The 19,396-nt window shown below is 31.4% G+C and overlaps 1 protein-coding gene across 1 annotated transcript in view; it reads right to left on the bottom strand.

The window, feature by feature from the left end:
- The window catches only part of Dync2h1 (dynein cytoplasmic 2 heavy chain 1), a 377,152-nt gene that overhangs the window by 23,256 nt on the left and 334,500 nt on the right, over positions 1-19,396 (bottom strand). Inside the window, exons 86-87 of the mRNA XM_071616653.1 lie at positions 8,255-8,364; positions 7,041-7,122 (exon numbers count right to left, since the gene is read on the bottom strand). Coding sequence (XP_071472754.1) covers positions 7,041-7,122; positions 8,255-8,364 — 192 coding nt within the window. The remainder of the gene's footprint in view (positions 1-7,040; positions 7,123-8,254; positions 8,365-19,396) is intronic.

The following is a 19,396-nucleotide window of genomic DNA, read 5'->3' as shown; positions in this document are numbered from 1 at the left end:
TTCTTATCAACATTTCCTGGCTTCTTCTACAGATATCATTTCAAACATTACTTCCTTAGAGAATATGTATTTTTGATTCCTATACACTGAGATATGTTCCCATGTTGATGTTATTTCTCCATTATTATAGTTATGATAGCTAATTATAATTACCTATTTAGTATAATAATTTTTAATATCAGTCTTTTCCAATAGGCTTCCCCAATAGAAAATAAGCTTAAGGAATGTCTTTTTATCACCATCTATTTCTGATGCATAGCTCACAGTGTATTCTAAAATATGTATATTTCCTCTACTATCCCCCCTCCCCTCCCCTCCCCTCTTCTCTCTCTACCCCCTCTACTGTCATTCATTTCTCCCCCTTGTATTATTTTCCCCTTTCCCCTCACTTCCTCTTGTATGTAATTTTGTATAACCCTGAGGGTCTCCTTCCATTTCCATGCAATTTCCCTTCTCTCTCCCTTTCCCTACCACCTCTCATCCCAGTTTAATGTTAATCTTCTTCTCATGCTCTTCCTCCCAACTCTGTTCTTAGTTACTCTCCTTATATCAAAGAAAACATTTGGCATTTGTGTTTTAGGGATTGGCTAGCTTCACTTAGCATAATCTGCTCTAATGCCATAGGAAAGGCAGCAGAATACAACAGACACTAGTATGGCAATATGTAAATCAATGGATGTGTAACTGATGTGATTCTGCAATCTGTATACGGGGTAAAAATGGGAGTTCATAACCCACTTGAATCAAAGTGTGAAATATGATATATCAAGAACTATGTAATGTTTTGAACAACCAACAATAAAAAAATTAAAAAAAATATGTATATTTGTTGAATGAATAACTGAAGGAATGAATGAGGTACAAAAAAATATTACTATAATTCTCATAACAGAATGGTCTATTCTAACTTTACCAATTGATTAAAGACAAATTGAAACTATCTTCACAGTGTAAGTTATAGTTTAATATTACATTTTGAGTTTACTGTGTCTCAATATATATCCATTGAATAAAAACATTATAAAAATTGCTCCATTTTTTAAGAACACTTCTGTATTCCAATATTGACTTTTATATACTTTAAAAATAAACCTAAAATTTAAGCTTTATTTTACTTAAAAACCATAAATCTACCAAATTTTTAGACATTTGTGAAATTTAAATATATTTATGTTTTTAAAAATGAAAGCATAAGAATGTCAAAAGACAATACTTCATTATATAACTTGGAGAAGTAAATTATATATAACTTGAAGTAAGGTAAAATTAAAACAAAAAATATTTATTAAGTAATATACAATTTTAAATAGATTGTTCTAAATATAGTATTTAGATAAACATACTCACATAGAAAACCTAAGTCTTGTGACTGAGTTAAATTTCTACATTTATTATAAGTATCAACAATTAAACAAAATTGTTAACCAGTTAAAAAAAGTAGGTGATATTTTAATGCTAGCACACACCAAGACTTATTCATACTTCAATAAATGATAAAAGTGAGAAAATATGACTTCACTGATACTTGCAGATTTGAAACCAGTGACAAACAGTAAAAGGTCATGATTTTTAAATGAGAAAAAAAGATAATGTGATTTCTAATACAATTCAATCAGGAAAAATAAAAATGACTGCAATAATTTAGCTAGTTTATATCTTTAAAATGTCAATGTATCACATATTTTAAGCAACCTATCCAGCTTTTCCCATATAACTATTGAAGCTTCTCCTTTGGGTCATAAGGAACTGTCATTTTTTTCAAAGTAAACATTTTATGACATCTTTATTGCCATATAATTCTTATGATACAAAACTTTTAAAAATATTAAATGGGTTCTAGTATACATCATTGTTCTCAGTTTTAGAACACTTTCATTTCCCCAAAAGAAACTTCATACCCTAAAGTTCTCACCCCACTAACTTCTTTCCTCCTACCCTTGGCAACCACTAGCCTACTTTCTGTCCATATAGATTTCTCTATTCTGAGCATTTTATGTAAATGAAATCATATACCAGGTGGTCTTACTATGATTTTTGTATATTGATTTTGTAACCTGCTACTTTTCCAAATTTGTTTGTTAACTCTAGCAGTCTTTTGATGGAGTATTTTTTTATCTTCTAGGTATAGGATAGTATCTGTAAACAGTGATAATTTGACTTCTTCCTTTCCTATCTTACCCCTATTATTTTCTTCTCTTGCCTAATCACTCTGGCTAGAATTTTTAGCACTATATTAAATAGAAGTGTTAAGAATAGACATCCTTGTCTTGTCCAAGATTTTAAAGGAAATGCCTTCAGTTTTTCTTCATATACTATGAGGTGGGCTTTGGGTTGTTCATAAAGAGACTTTAAGATGTTGAGGCAAGTTCCCTCTATCCTTAGTTTCTTCAGTGTTTTTATCATGAATGGGTGCTGAATTTTGTTGAAGGCCTTTTCTGCATCTATCAAGATTACTAAGTGTCCTTGTTTATGTGATGAATTACATTTATTGATTTGCATATATTAAACGATTCATTCATCCCTGGAATGAAACCAACTTGGTCATGGTGTATAATCTTAATATGTTGTTGAGCATGATTTGCTAATATTTCATTATGCATTTTTGCAAGTAGGTTCATTAGGGATATTGGTCTATAGTTTTCTTTACTTGTTGAATCCTTATCTGGTTTTGGTATGAGTATGATACTGGCTTTGTAGAAATAATTTGGAAGTGTCCCATTATTCCTTTCTATTTCATGAAATAATCTGAGGAGTATTGGCATTAGTTCTTCTTTAAAGATTTGGTAGAATTCAGCTAGAATCCATATGGTCCTGGGCTTTTCTTTGTTGTAATGATATTCAAGCAGTATTAAAAAGCCTTCCACATTATTGGTTTGTTTAAGTTTCTAAGTTCTTTGATTCAGTTTTGGCAGTTTTCAAAATTAGTCCCCAATGAGCTGGATTTCTGAGAAGTCTGGTAATAGTTTGGCTAAGGGCTTATTTTTCTTGTTTATCTTTTTAAAGAACCAACTCTTTGTTTCATCAATCCTTTGTATTTTTTTTTTTTTTATTCTCAAGTTGATTGCTTTCAGCTCTAATTATTTCCTTCCTTTTACAGTTTTGGAATTGGTTTGTTGTTTTTCAAGGGCCTTGAGATGCAACATTTGGTTGTTTGAGATCTTTCTGGTTTTTTTTAATACTTATTTTTTGGTGTAGATGGACACCACATAATAACAAATTATTATTATTATTTTTTAATGTGGTGATGAGGATCAAACCTAGATCCCACTTGTGCTAGGCGAGCACTCTACCACTGAGCCACAATCCCAACCCTGAGATCTTTCTTATGTAGGCACTTCATAGCTATAAATTTCTCTTAGAACTGCCTTCATTATGTTCCACAGGTTCTGGAATGTTGTATCACTATTCTTATTTGAGTCTAAGAACTTTTAAATTGCACCCTGATTTCTTCTATTACTCATTTATCATTCAAAAGAATACTGTTCAATCTCCATGTTTTCCTATAGTGTCTATAGGATTTTGTCATGTTGATTTATAATTTCATGTCATTATGATTTGATAAGATGCAAGGAATTTTATACACATACACATATGTTTTTGTATTTGCTAAGAGTTTCTTTGTGGCCTACAATTTGGCCTATTTAGGAGAAAGTTCCATGAGCTGCTGAGAAGAAAGCATATTCAGTTGTTGAGAGATGAAATGTTCTATAGATATCCATTAGGTCCACTTGATTTATAATATTTTTCAAGTCCAAAGAGTCTTTAATGAGTTTATGTATAGATGACGTATCTAATGATGTGACGTGATGGTGTGATGAAATCATCCAGTATTATTGTACTGGGGTTTATCTAAGGCTTCAACTTGAGTAGTGTCTCTTTTATGTAATTAGCGGCACCCACGTTTGGGGCATAAGTATATATTGGTTTATCTTCTTGTTGGATTGTTCCCTTTTCTTTGTCTGATCATTTTGGTGTGAAATCTGCTGTACCAGATATGAGAGCAGCTCCTCCTGCTTGTTTTCAGGCTCTATTCCCATGGTTTATCAACTTCTATCCTTTCACTTTCAGCCTGTGGTTGTCTTTTCCTGTAAGGTACATCTCTTACAAACAACATAGTTAGTTGGGTCTTATTTTTTTTCTTTTTATTAATTCTGCCAGCCTACTTCTTTTAATTAGAGAGTTGAAACCATTTACACTGTTTTATTATAGAGATGTATATTAATTCCTGCCATTTTGATTTATTTATTGTGTTTAATTTGATCCTATTTCTCATTCAGCTTTAACTACTCTTCAAATGAGATTTGTCCTTTTGTGAACTCTGAGGTTTATTTATTTATTTTTTATGTGCAGTATTTCTTTAAGAAACTTCTCTAGTGCCAGTTTAGTACTTATGAATTCTTTTAGTTTCTGCTTGTCTTGGTTTTTTAATTTCATCTTCAATTTTGAATGTTATTAGTTATACCCATGTTTGGGGCATAAGTATTTATTGCTTTATCTTCTTAGATTGTTACCTTTGTTTTGTCTCATCACTTTTGATGTGAAATCTGCTTTGCCAGGTATGAGAGAAGTTTTGGTTAGATATTGCAGTTTTGGTTTACAGTTATTTTCTTTCAGGACTTGGAACACATTGTTCCAAACACTCCTGGCTTGCAGAGTTTGTGCTGAGAAATCAGAAGTGATTATGATTGGCTCACCTCTAAATGTAATCTGATGTTTTTCTCTTAAGGCTTTAAAAATTTCATCCTTGTTTTGTATGTTGGGCATTTTAAATTATAATGTGTCATGGAGAGGTTCTGTTTGGATCTTGTCTTTTTGGGTTCTGCATGCTTCTTATATCTGGATGTCCATCTCATTCTGAAGGCTTAAGAGTTTATCCGTTCCATTAGCCCACATCTCACAGTCCTCCTCAATTCCAATGCTTCATAAATTTGTCTCTTCACATTGTCCTAGAGTTCTTGTATATTCTGATCATTGTTATTTATTTTCTTTAATACTCTCTAAATGTTCAAAGCTGGCCACTTTGTCTTCTGGCTCTAATATTCTGTCTTCATGATCTGTTCTATTAAAGAGATGTTCAACTGAACATTGTATTTGATTTATGGCGTCTTTAATTTCCAACATTTCAAAATTTCTATCTCATTACTGAATTTCTCATTCATAGTCTGTGGTGACTTCCTTAATTCATTCAGTTGTTTTCCCATGTTCTTTGGGAATTCATTGATCATTTTTATAATGATTCTTCTGAAATCCTTATCTGATATTTCATCAATATTTTGAAGGTCATATTGCTGGTGAATTATTGCCTTTAGGAGGTGGTGTGTTAGCTTGCTTTTTCATATTTCTTGTATTCATGTGTTGGCTTTTATGCATCTGTTGGGATTTCTCTTCCACTCTTTATGTGTGGATCTTTTTGGGGCCCAGTCTTCACTTGCCAAAGTGTCCTAGAGAGATCTGGATTGAGATCCCCCCTCATAGGTATAGTGTTGATAGCTTTTGTATTATTTTTCTGTTTTTCTTCTATAGCAATTGAAGTCCATAGGTTGCACCTGGGGACCCATCCCTAGCTGTTTCTACCTGGGGCCTGATCATTAGTTAGGGTTTTTGACCTTCCTTTGTATTAAAGTATAGCTGAAGACTGACTGTCATTAATTTGTGTGTGGGGCAAGGCATGCCATCTTTTGGTTGAGTTCAGTTCAGCACCAGAGTTTCTACCCTGTGGATTTGTAGTGCCCTTGTAGGGTTCCCAGCACCTCACAAAATAGGGGAAAACAAATGAGCAAAAACCAATGCAAACAAAATACAGTATTAAGCTAGATACTTGATTACTATTATAACATCTACAATGTTAATTGCCACAGAAAATAGAAATGGTAGGGTTAGCAATTGCCAAGAGCAAAAACAATAAGTAAACATGTATTTATATCTGGCATTAAATCACACAACAGGTGTAAACTATGGAATGCATAGCAGTAATAATTGCAACAGCATTAACGGTGGGGGCAGGCATTATATAAACCAATTAGTGCTAAATGATGGTAAGAATACAGTTAATAGAAAAGAAAATGTGATAGAAAGGTAGAAAAGAGTCTACAATTTCAAAAAGTGAACAGACTGAAGAAGAGATGTAGGAAGTAAAGGTTACAAGGGAAGAGGAGAAAAAATAGAAATAACAAAGAGAGAGTGGAAGATAGAACAGAATTTGGATTTAGCAGAAGAAAAGAGAAACCAACAAATGAAAAACAATATAAAACAAAATCGTAATATACTAATAAGAAGCCCTAACCCTTAAAAGACAAGGCAAGGAAAAAAATAACTATAATTAATTTTTTTTAATGAGACAAAAAGAAAAAATATATACACAAACAAAGAAAAAAAGAAATATATATAAATATATAAAAATATACACACACAAAATTACAGAATTGTTTCTACTAAGTTGGTCAAAATAGTCAATGAGAATATATGGTCACTGCCTATGTCCAATTGTCTTTTTTTCCATTTCTTCTTGAGCTATGTACTGAACACAAGAGCAAGAGCTGAGGGTTCCTCTTTGTGTGTTGCTCACCAAGCTGCCAGTTATAGTGGCCCAAGATTTTAAAGCTAGTTCAAATAATTCAATTCTCAGTTTCTCTTCTCCCAAGTATGAGGTAGGATGAGATGGGAAGTACTGTCAGCTGGAGTATTGTTTGCAAAGACCAGATGGAAACCTTCCCATGGTGGGGCCGCTACAGAGTAAAGTTAGGAATTTTTAAAGTAGTCTCTAGATATGAACACAATTAACCTTTTCACAAGTCAGTTCTTTAATGCAATTTTCCTTTTCTCAAATTATGTGGTTATGATTTAGATGTATATTTTCAATCACATACAAGTAGATTTTTTTTGTATTTTGTATTATAAGCTATTTTTTGTTAAATTGTAATTTTGATTATTTTACATAGGTAACACAATCTAACTTTACTGATATTACAACTATAAAAATAGATGGCTTTGAGATAGAAATTTCATAATCTCATCTCAAACAAAAGAGCTAAAATTAATACCTTAATTTGCAGCTTTGCTTCTTGAAGTCGACCTTTCCATGAAGCTACAAATTTAAGGCTATCCACAGAATGACCCATTGCCCTATAAAAGTAAAGCATCAAAAGTCACAATTAGGGCTGAGGATATAGCTTAGTTGGTAGAGTGCTTGACTCTCATGCACAAGGCCCTGGGTCCAATCCCCAGAACCGCACACACACACACACACACGAAGTCACAATTATTAGGGGAATTGGGGTGTAGTACAGTGTTTAGCATGCATGATTCCCTAGGTTCAATCACTAGAACCAACTCCTGTATTTAGCATGTGTGAACCCTTAGGTTCAATCACTAGAACCAACTCCTGTTCCCAAATCCTCAGGAATTAATAAGTAAGATAGTCTTATTATTTTAAACTGATATATTTATAACATTCAAATTAAGATCTATTATGCACAATATCTTAGATTTTACACCATGTTTTAAAATTTAACTGTTTATATATCGGTCTTTCTTTAGGGTTATGAATTCCTTAAGTACATGGCATTTCATTTTACACCCTCCATTTGAACTATGGCCTAAAATACGTGTTCAATAAACATTTATTAGCAAAATTAAAATATTGATATTTATAGATCTTGAGATGGTATAAACTGAAATCTGAGTAATTAAGCAAATAAATTTATTAAATATATTTTTGGTACTGTCTATTTTTGGTACTATTTCATCTGGTATAGAAATGAACTTGATCTTCACTATAATGTCCTTTTTTCCACCATTAAGCCTAGTCAGTGCTGTTCAGTAGAATTTTCTATAAAGATAAAATGTTTTCATGCAGTCCAAAATGGTAGCAAGTTAGTTATCAAGCACTTTGAACATAGCTAATGTGAGAGAAAATGAATTTTTAGTCTTATCTTTAACTTTTTAAAATTTCCATGTGACATGTGAAATGTAAAATTTAAATAGCTTCATATTGGACAAAACAAGTCTAGATAAATGACTAAATTTTTAAATTTCATCTTTTCAATTCTAATAAATACATAATTAAAAGCATTAGTTTTTTAAAACTTAACAAGTTAACTGTTTTTTAAAAAATAAAGTATTAGGGAATAACAAATATCTGGGTTTCAACAATAAATTCATTTCTCAATAATCAAGGCAATGTGATTAGAAGTGACTAAAGCAAAATCTAATTACCCTCAGAAACAAATAGGTAAAGCATTTTAGTTTTAATTACCTTGCAGTTTCTTGGCGAAGAGCATTAAGAAACGTGTCTGGATGGAAGAGTTCTGATAGATCGAGTGTTTCAGAAAGAAGAATCTGTTTTTCAGCTTTATCCACCCAGTTCTAGAGGAGAAGGGTGGAAATAAATATATAAATATACACATATGCTCTTAAAAATCAGTTAAAGAATTATGCATAAATCATTTTCAATGAGACAGCCATGTAGTTTCCAAATGCTCTGAAATAGTGTGCAGAAAAAAACTAGGATTTTAATATTGTAAGCCTAACATAGTAATTTGATATAATATCTGTCCTTGTAAAGCCTTTTGCTAGTAAAAATCTCAAAATGTTTCTAAATGTGAAAATTAATTTTATATGTAGCAGTTTTATATTTACATATGTGAAATTATATGTATTTCAGTTTGGACCATGACTTATACTGATGACTCATTTCTGAGTAGGCTTAGGAGATACTGAGCATTCAGGTCTAGTAAGAGTCCTCAGGATCTTCATGTCTTGACATTACAAACTGAATTAGGGTTGCAGTTCCAGATCTAGATTTGATAATAAATTTGTAACCTTTTGAATCAAGCATTAAAGTGGAGGGTAATGTAATTCTTTTTCAACAGGTATTTTAAAGTAGTCTCTTCTACTTACCTGCCATTTTATAAAACATTCTACACTGTATCTGCAATGGTACACATCAGCATAAAGTATGTTTGACAAATATATTTTAAATTATGACTTGGAACAAACGACAAAAACATTATAGTATTCTACAATATTTACATGCTTTTCATGTATTAACCAATTTTATGCTTACCACAAACCTGTAAGTTAGTAAACCCTCTTTACAAAGGAAGAATTAAGAGGCATAGTGAGGTTAAAGGTCTTGTCCAAGGTTTGTTAGTAGGTGTTGGAGCCAGGAAATAAATTAGTGATTAAGTGATTTGTGTCTTGACATTATTTCCTGCAGGTCCTAAGGTGCCTTAATAGAAAGCATACTGCCTTCTGAATCAGTCTATTATTTTGGCTGGTCTACAGAGATAGTACTATAATAATTTCAGCTATTAAAAAAATTCAAAATATCTCATTTACCAAATAATTCATTTTGCATGATTTATAAGCCATCTAGAAAAAACTCTTTATTCCTGTTTTAGAAAGGATGTGTCTGTAGCTTATTCTCAACCTAAGAATTTACATCTCTCAGCTAGGATCAAAACAGAAGAAATTAAAATCTGTAATATTGTTGTGTTTGCATTAATATCTTAAAGCACTTGACAAATACTCAAATCCTGTAGCAAACATGTTCCTATGTCCTTCTTGCCAATGGATAACATTATTGATTTCTTCATGTAGAAAAGATCTTAAATTGAGATCTCCTTAACAAAGTGTCATTCTTTCTCTCAGATGTTATCCTTTACATTTCACAAAATATTTTTAATTATAAAATTTTAAATTATATACATTTTTATTCCCTGTCACATAATTTTCATTAGTTAAACATAGCCAACAAATTATGCTTACGTAACCCTATTATATTATTTTAAAACCAAAATATTTCCAATTATCCCTTCATTAAATTAATGCCTTAAAATTTATTTTGAATCCAAATAACCTTAAAAGAGTTGTTGCCAGAAATGTATGTACATATTTTCAAACTAATTAAAAATAAGAGTGTGGATGATAATCAGATTTTCACTTCATTGAAGTTTGGATTAATAACATTAATCAAAGAGGGCAAGTGTCTTTCTTTCGTAAAAATATTAATCTGTAAAAATAACTGGTTAGTCCATTAAGCTTAAAGGTAGATTAACAAAAAGGTATTATTTGATAAGATAGATTTAACAAAGATTCTTTTAGTGTATGTCATAGCTTTGAATAGCAAACTTGATGGTGAAGAAATATTTTATATTTAAAACTACACTTATAGCCAGGCGCTGCATGTGTTCTTATAATGCTGTGAACTCAGGAAGCTGAGATGGGAATAATGCAAGTTCCAGATCACTTTGGTGGCCCTGCAATGGAGGGAGACCCTATGGCAAAATAACAGCATTCAGTGGTAAAGCGCCCTGGGTTCGATCCCCAATACCAAACAACAACAAAACCTCTAAATTCATACTTATAAGATTGAAAATAAAGTAGCAGCATTGTTTTTTAATAAGAAATATGCATGCACAAACTGGGCTTGCAACAAAGTGTAGGCATATTAGCTGGAAAATTTATATAGTAAATGATTTCTCTTTTCTCCTTTTATTCAGTGATCCTTTTCTTAGAATGTAATTTAAATAAGAAATTATTGTACATGACATGTTTATTTACAAGTATTTTAATATCAAGATATCAGAAGAATAAATGCAATAGAAACTAAGTGGATTAAATGATGGTATATTAATACAACAAAAAATTCCACAGCCAATAAAAACTGGTATTTAGAGAATATTTAATGACATAGAAAACTGTTCCTAACCTAATATGTTTATCAGAATGCTAAATGTATACATAGTAAGAACCTCCTATGTAAAAGCATTATTTGAATACTTGTTCCTAATCTAATATGTTTATCAGAATGCTAAATGTATACATAGTAAGAACCTCCTATGTAAAAGCATTATTTGAATACCTTTAAAAAATATTGGAAGATATTTTTTCAGCAAGTCTGACTTATACCCTATTAATGATTATCTTTAATTCACACGCAAATAGCAATGATATAGTTTAAAATGCAATGCATTAAAATAAACAGGTGATTTTATTTTGTTTAAGGTACTATGTTCCTTGGAAAAAGTGTTTAATGCAAACAAGTAATTTGAATAATATTTCTTCTCAATGTGCCATCTTTTATACTAATCTTTTCTTTCAAATTATTTAGTGTAAGTTTGGAGACTTAAGAATCTGAGAACAAATTCATGTAGACACTAAGCTATAAGCTATCCAGAATAAAATTAAGTATCATTAGTCATTGTTTTGATTGGAGGAAACAAAACATTTAAAGTTATTAGCATGTTAATAGCCTGAATATAACACTGTTCTCAAATCTTTGGATGAATAGATGTAAAACACTGTAGTTCAGCAGCAAAGCATATAACCAAGAATTATTCTGGAATTAAAACCTCAGAAGATAACTAAGACATTTCTTGCTAAAGTTTGTTGTACCAACTTCAAGGGCTAGATATTGCCAGATTTTTTAGTCAAAATTTATCCTAAACCCAAACCTTGATCTATATATATATATATATATATATATATATATATATATATATATACACACACACACACACACACACACACACACACACATATGTATTCATTTAAATCCTGTACATTAAATTGCTAGTTAACCACAGGATAAAACAGGAGTTTATTTCAGTGGGTTTTGAGAATAAGATGTAATATCTGGAATTCAAGATAAACATAAGTTGGGCTGGCTTCCTGGGGGTCTAGTCATTTTTAACTATGTAATACTTAAAACATAATTTCTGGCTCCATGTACTCAATATTAAGGTTACTTTGCCTACTAATTTCTAGAGAACTACTTCACTAACGTGTGAACACATGACTGTAAACATTCATTGATGTTCGGTAATCACACTGACTTTAATTATTTATTGCATCTCTTGAATTTTAATGTGTTGTGTTATTCATTCAGTAATTTTCTATTTTGGTGTCTTGTTTGATTCATGGGTATATTTAATTTCCAAATTCTTGAATTTTCATAGATTTTTGTTATTGATTTCCTTTATTTTATTTTTTTGGCGGGGGTATCAGAGATTGAACTCAGGGGCACTCAACCACTGAGCCATATCCCAGCCCTATTTTGTATTTTATTTAGAGATGGGACCTCACTAAGTTGCTTAGCGCCTTGCTTTTGCTAAGGCTGGCTTTGAACTCAAAATCCTCCTGTCTCAGTCTTCCAAGTTACTGCGATTACAGGCATGCACCATCATGCCTGGTTTTGTTATTGATTTCAAATTTCATTTCTATTATGGACAGAACTTACTTTGTGAGGTTTAAATCTTATTAGATTCATTGAAACTCATTCTGTGGCTTAGTATATGACCTACCTTTATAAATGTTCTGTGTGCATTTGAAAATAATGTATATGCTAATGGTATTGTATAATATTCTATATATATCAATTAGGTAAACAGTTTGTTCAAGTCTTTTAAATCCTTTCTGATTTTCTATCTTAATTATTGAGAAGGGTGTATTAAAATATCTAAGTTTAAGTCCAGATTGTGTCTCCTTGCAGTTCTATCAGTTGTTTGCATCATGTATTTTGAAAATGTTATTAGATGTGTAAAAGTGTAGTATTGTAAAATAACCTTTATCATCTCTGGTTATATTCTTTGCTGCAAAACCTATTTTGACTGATAATATAGCAAGCCAGCTTTCTTTTGGTTAGTATTAATAGAATGTATCTTTATTCATCCTTTTACTTTTAACCTATTAGTCTTTATACTTAAAATGAAACACGCTGATGCCATCATAGTTGGTCTTGTTTTTGACTACAATGACAATCTTTGGCTCTAATTTGTGATTTAAATATACAGTTAAACTTGTAAAAATGCTACTTTAATGAGTTATTGGTTATTTTTATTGAGTGGAAAGATAAACTTAGAAACTGCTATTTTTTTTTTACAGGAAAACATTTCAGGGTTTTACACTGAGCAAAATAGAATTCAATGAGCAAAATTACAGCTTCAATTTGGTTTTTGATGGAACTTAAAATATTTTTTTGAATGAAAGAACAAAGATCAGAGAATTGAATTGATTTCTTACCCAAAACATATCATTTATATTATTGGTAAGATTATACTTTTAAATTAAACAATGTTATAGACCTGTATAATAAAAATCACCAGGAATAATTTCTATATATAATAATTACCACATCTATGGGAAATATTTGAATATAAAATTCAGTGTATGACATGGTATGAATAAAGCTTTGGCTTATTCACTATATGGCTGAATGTAAGGCAATTTTGATTCTTTAAACAATGGATTGATGGCAGACAGGGTCTGGTAGACAAACCAGTACTTCATTTTTGAGCCTCCAAGTATAGTTAGGTAGCATGATACATGCATTTAAAATAATGAAATTTGAAGCAGACATTTTGAAGACCAAAGGCAACTACATATATAAATCTTAATAATTACCCTTCCATGCCAAGCTCTGTATATAGTTTCAAATTACCCAGAGTGACTCCATCTCACAGAAGCCAAGGCCTTACAACAGCACACAAAGCCTACACTGTCTGCCCCTGCACTAATTCCAAACCCTTCTCCATGCCACAATATCTACCTTAACCCCTGACTTCTCTGACCACCTTTTCTTCAGTCACCATGATCTCCTTTTCTCAAAAACTCTTCTGCCTCAGCGTGCTTCACTTGCTATTCCCTCTACCTGAAACTTCACTACCACATACCTATCTGCATGGCTATGACCTTACCTCCTTCAGGTCTCTATTCAAATATCATTACGTTGGAAATGTCTTCCCTAATGTTACCAGTTTAATGTAACTAATTTTTTATACTTTACCTTTATATCTAGAGTACCACATGCACTAGGAATTAAGAAAGAAAGGAAAAAAAATTTCTCAGGACTTCACTATGTTGATTTTATGAGGAGTTTTCAAAGTAAAACTTCAAAGAAATCAAAGGGTCCTTTTAACAATTTTCATACTTTTAGGAAATTAATTTTAACCAAATTGGTTCTTGGGAGGGGCTTTAATATTATGGACTTATAAAGGAATTTTGATGTTTCAGGCATTTCTCATCTTCATCAGATTAAAGGAGAATGCTGAAATCTCTCACTGCTCTACCATGACCTCTCCCACTGTGGATGGTTCTTTTGAAGATTGAATAAGATTTTGTAACCATTTACATTTCTCTTCTAAGGTACAGAAATCATATTTTGACAAGTGACCTTGTTTTAATGGTATTTTAACTTTTACTTCTAATCATTCTGTTGAATGTGAATATATGTATTGGCAGTAGATTGGGGGCCACAGAAAAATGGAATACTGTTTTCCTGTGGGATATTTTTTTAGTGAGAGTTTTAAATTAAATAGGAAATTTTCCCATAGACTAATTTATGAATGGAAAATGATTTTGGTAAATGATATTATGGGAAAATATACCAACAGTCATTCACTCCAGAGGAAAGCACTATAATTACAATATAGTAAGCTTCCTTTTCACTTACTATTATCCTTAAAATTAATATCCTAATTTTTCTATAGAATGTTGTTTTTTTCTGATTTAACCACTTGTGATAGTAAGCATACAACTTGCTTCCGTGCAAATGGAAAAGAAAAACACTTCTGAAGTATTTTGAAATTCAAAAAATGACCTTCTATGTGTTAATCATCCTTTAAAATTTACATGTTTCTTATATCTTAAAAAAAACAAGATTTCTACTCTGTTAAATTAGGGAATTGCATACTACGCAAAAAAAAAAAAAACATTCTATTATTTTGAGTTCCACCTCAGTTTTTATTGGGATATCAAAAATAAAAATATTTGATAAAAATGTAAAAAAACACTGGGTGTGGTGATGCATGACTGTAATCCCAGGAGCATGGGAGACTGAGGCAGGAGGATCAACAGTTCAAAGCCAGCCTCAGCAAAAGTAAGGCACTAAGCAACTCAGTGAGACCCTGTCTCTAAATAAAATACAAAATAGGGCTGGGATGTAGCTCAGTGGTTGAGTGCTCCCAAGTTCAATCCCAGGTACCAAAAAAAGTGGGGGGCTAGGGATGTGGCTCTGTGGTTAAGAGAACCCCTGGGTGGTTCAATCGGCAGTATAAAAAAAAAAGTAAAATACAAACACACAAAAATAAAAACAAAACCAGAAAACCTTACCCAAATTGATATGTACCAGAAACAAAACATCAGTAATTAACCTAGGTGCTCATGAAATGAAAAGCATTTCTTACTGCTTAAAACAAACAAACAAATAAACACTTAACTATTATAATTCTTTAATTTTAGGTTTGGCCATATAGTCCAGTAAAAAAACAGATTCTGGGAAAAAGTAAATTCCCTTATGAATTTGGTTAACAGCAAGACATATAACTGGAAAACTTCTAACTGCATAAATTGCAGTCAACTATCCTAATTTTAAAAAACTTAATCATTTTTTTGATGGGGGTTCTGTGATGAACCCCCATGCTACATAGCTGACTGAAAAAAACAAACTATACAAAGGATCTGAAGGAGACTAGCCTTCAGAGCTGTCTCTGATGGACTAATATCTGCTAGCTTGTTTAACTTTATTAACTTAACAGACATGCTCTTGTCTATATGAGAACAGAATATACCTTAACTGAAAAAAAAAGCCTAACTCTTACCCTACTCTTAATATACTCACCTACTAGAATACTAAGTTCATTCAAACATGATTTTTTAGAAAAAACAAACTATAAGGCTCAATGTTCAGCACAAAGTAGTACTATGGGGGAAAGGTACTAGAGATTGAACCCAGTAGTGCTCTACCACTAAGCTACATCCCCAGTTCTTTTTTATTTTGAGAGGGGGTTTCTAACTTGCCAAAGCTAGCTTTGAACTTGAGATCCTCCTGCTTCAGTCTCTGGAGTAGCTGGGATTATAGGGCTGTTCTACTCCACTCCACTACAAGTACTTTCTTCAATAGACCTTTGCGATGTTTTTCTACCACATTGTAGAGAAAAATGTGGAAGAATAATATTTCATGATTTAGATTTTTTTTTTAACACTGATGGTCTCTCCTGACCTTTCCAAAGAAAGGAATAAGTTAAAGTTATATGGGCTAAACCCATACAGGATTCATACAGAACCTGAATCTTTGTAATAAGATCATTAGACATGGCCTCTGGGCATGGTACTTAATTTTTGGTTTGATAAGCCAGGGATTTATATTGTCTACATATTTACAGATCCTTACTTAATGGTCAATTATAATTTATTTTATGAATAGCTCACTCTACAGTGAAAGGACAATCCTTTCAAATTTTCAAAAAACTTTACTCCTAAAATTATTTCCTTTTTTTCACTTTTATTGAACACTAAAACAAACAAACTCCCAGCCCCAAAATCCCACCACATCTACCATGATATTTATCTGTGCTATGAAGTATCACAACTCACAGAAGAAAAAAGGAAAAAAAAAGGGGGGAAAAAGGTCTATACTTGTTATCTCAACTTTGCCCTTTTTTTCTCTAACTCATACACCAGACCTTCATTTTTCTGTACTTCACAAAACAACTCAACATTACAGTGTCATTCACATTGCCAAATATAATAATATTTCTCTAATCTCACCTACAGAATTTGACATAGTTGATGGTTTTGACCTTTTTAAAACCCTTTCTTTCTTGACTTCCTGATCACTACAGTCTCCCAGGCTTTCTTCTGTATTTTTGACTACTACTTCTTGATCTCAACAATTCACTCCTTCTCTTTTTTTTGGAATATCAATATTGGAGTGAAGCAGAGCCAAATATTGACCACTCCTATAGTTTTAAAGACCATCTCAATATGCTCATGACTGCCAATTTATTTCATATTCCAACCTCTTACCAATTATTCATTATTTCCACTAAGATGTTTTTGAACTTACTATATTCAAATTAGAAATCTTAATTTGCAAGACCATTTCCATCCTAAGAAATATACTCCATTATTCGTATCCTTCAACTCAGCAAACCATTCAACCAATTGCTCAGTCAAAACCTTGAAATTGTTCGGTACCTCTCTTTCATGCCCCAGAACTAAATATACAGGTCTAATATAAAAATCCTAGTATTTTTCTACCTCCATAGCCACCATCCTAGTGCAGAAAACCATCACAACCTCTTTGGATTATGTAGTAACCTCTTAACTGGTCAGTCTGCGGCAGTTCTCTCCCTATAGTCTATTCACAAAACCCCAGAATAATTTTTATCCTTTACTCTCAATTACTGCTGGCTTCTCATGCACTCAGCATCTAAAGTCCTTACCAAGCTTCCAAGGATCCATGTCATAGTCCCTGGCAACCCATCCAACTTCATTTCTAGTAGCATTTTCTTTACATACTTCTATTCACTCTGGCTGGCTTCCTTGTTGTCCGTTAAACAGGCAAAGGACATTCCTGTCTCAGATCACACTCACTGGATCTGAGTTGTTGCATTTGTTTTTTTGTTTTGTTTTTATCACCCGCCTCAGATACCTTCAGTTTGCTCTCTTCATTCACGTCTCTGTTAAATATTACTTCCTAACAAAGGTCTTCTGTGACTACTCATACCCTTAGTCCATATAAAAATTTTTTAGTATTCTAATATTTATTAAGGTTCAATTTCAGTATTTAACTTGATCTATTATTTGCTTTTTTACCTTCTTGTAGGCTTAACAAACATATTGTTCTGACATCCTAGAAATAAACAATATCAATATTTATCTAAGCATAAAGGTAACCATGTTAGTAAGGCCAGCAAGCCATGTCATTTAGATTTATTTGAAATATTACATTATTGTAATTATAATATAAAAATATATTAGTTATAATAATATAAGTATATACCACCTAAAGGGAAAATAATCCCTTCATGTACTCTACAAGTTGAAGTTTACTTAGTCTGAAACATAAACATATATTACAAGAATAAAATTTTAAAAATTGAAAAATTAATGTTATGTAAATGAAGAATTTAGAGTCCAATAAATAGAGAAATAGACTGACAATACAAATATTAGGAGAATATATTAGCTTGGTAAAGGTAAGGAATAACATTGGAAGCACTTAATTCTCTCTGATAAGTAGATGCTGATCCATAATTGGGGAGGGTGCATGGGAAAAATGAAGGAATTCTGATTGGACAAAGGGGAGAGAGATGAGGGGAGGAGAAATGGGGGCAGGAAAGATAGTGAAATGAGATGGACATCTGGACATCATTACATTAAGTACATGTATGACTGCACATATGGTAAGAGACTATATTGTGTACAACAAGAGAAATGAAAAGTTGTGCTCCATTGGTGTACAATGAATTGAAACGCATTCTGCAGTCATGTATAACTAATTAGAATGAATAAAAAAAGAAAAAATCTAATAAAAGTATATATTTTATATTATAAATATATTAAACTATTGTAGAAAATTATATTTTTTATAATTATGATAAATTTATAACAACTTATTTTATATATATCAATGACATACATATTTTTATAAATGTCAAATATTATACATAATGTTAAATTATAGTGAAATCCAGATTTTCATAGAATTATTTGACATCCCAGCATTTGAAACATTAAATGACATTTATAAAAAATAACATTAAATTGTAAGCTATTCAGTTCTATTAAACCATGAGTCCTTCAAGAGGAAGTACTATTTCAGAATACTTCCCATATTATGAGGAAAAAAAATGGATTATCAACTTTACCACTTCAAAATTTCTCAAGGAGAAAAAAAAAGAATATCATTTATAAAAGAATTCAAAGTAAATCACTTCAATATGAGCATAAAATTAAAAAATGGAGAATAAATATTTGAAATACCTAATTTTTTTTATTTTCTCACTTCAAAAATTCCTTTTATGGTTTTGATACTATGAAGGTCACAAAAAAAACTTGACAAAATCATTGATGCAGATGGCCAATAATTTTTAGGAGATGGATTAAAAAGTTCTGAGATTGCCTAAAGACCTTAAGTTTAAGACTCTAGTAAATATATTACTGAAAATGTTTTTCAAAATTATTATTGCTAGTATTATTAAATCAATTACTCAATAGTCTAAGTCAAAAGTCTACCTCAATATTGTCCACAACACACAAATACAATTAAAGCCCTTTTAAAGTGCAACCACAGGTAACTTAATTAAACCAATAATTAGTTTCTTTGCATATGAAGAGATTTTTAGTTGCAAATAGTTGACAAAAATAGATCTGATAGAAGATATATTACAGAATGAAAAATAAATAAAGCATTATGTAATTATCATGGACCATACAATAAATGTGGAAGCTATATTTGATTTAGGAATCACAAACATAGGAAGTTTTATTCAAAAAACATCTTCCATTATGTGTTCAGAAATCTTACAGTATCTGATATAACATACTTGACCATGACAGAGAAAATGTCAACCATTTTTATCATTGTTCCTTACAAAAGACAGAACTACAT

The sequence above is a fragment of the Marmota flaviventris genome, chromosome 9 (assembly GCF_047511675.1).
Source record: "Marmota flaviventris isolate mMarFla1 chromosome 9, mMarFla1.hap1, whole genome shotgun sequence".
NCBI classification, from domain to species: domain Eukaryota; kingdom Metazoa; phylum Chordata; class Mammalia; order Rodentia; family Sciuridae; genus Marmota; species Marmota flaviventris.
The sequence above is the reverse complement of the archived record's forward strand: the minus strand, read 5'-3'. Positions and strand labels throughout refer to the sequence as shown.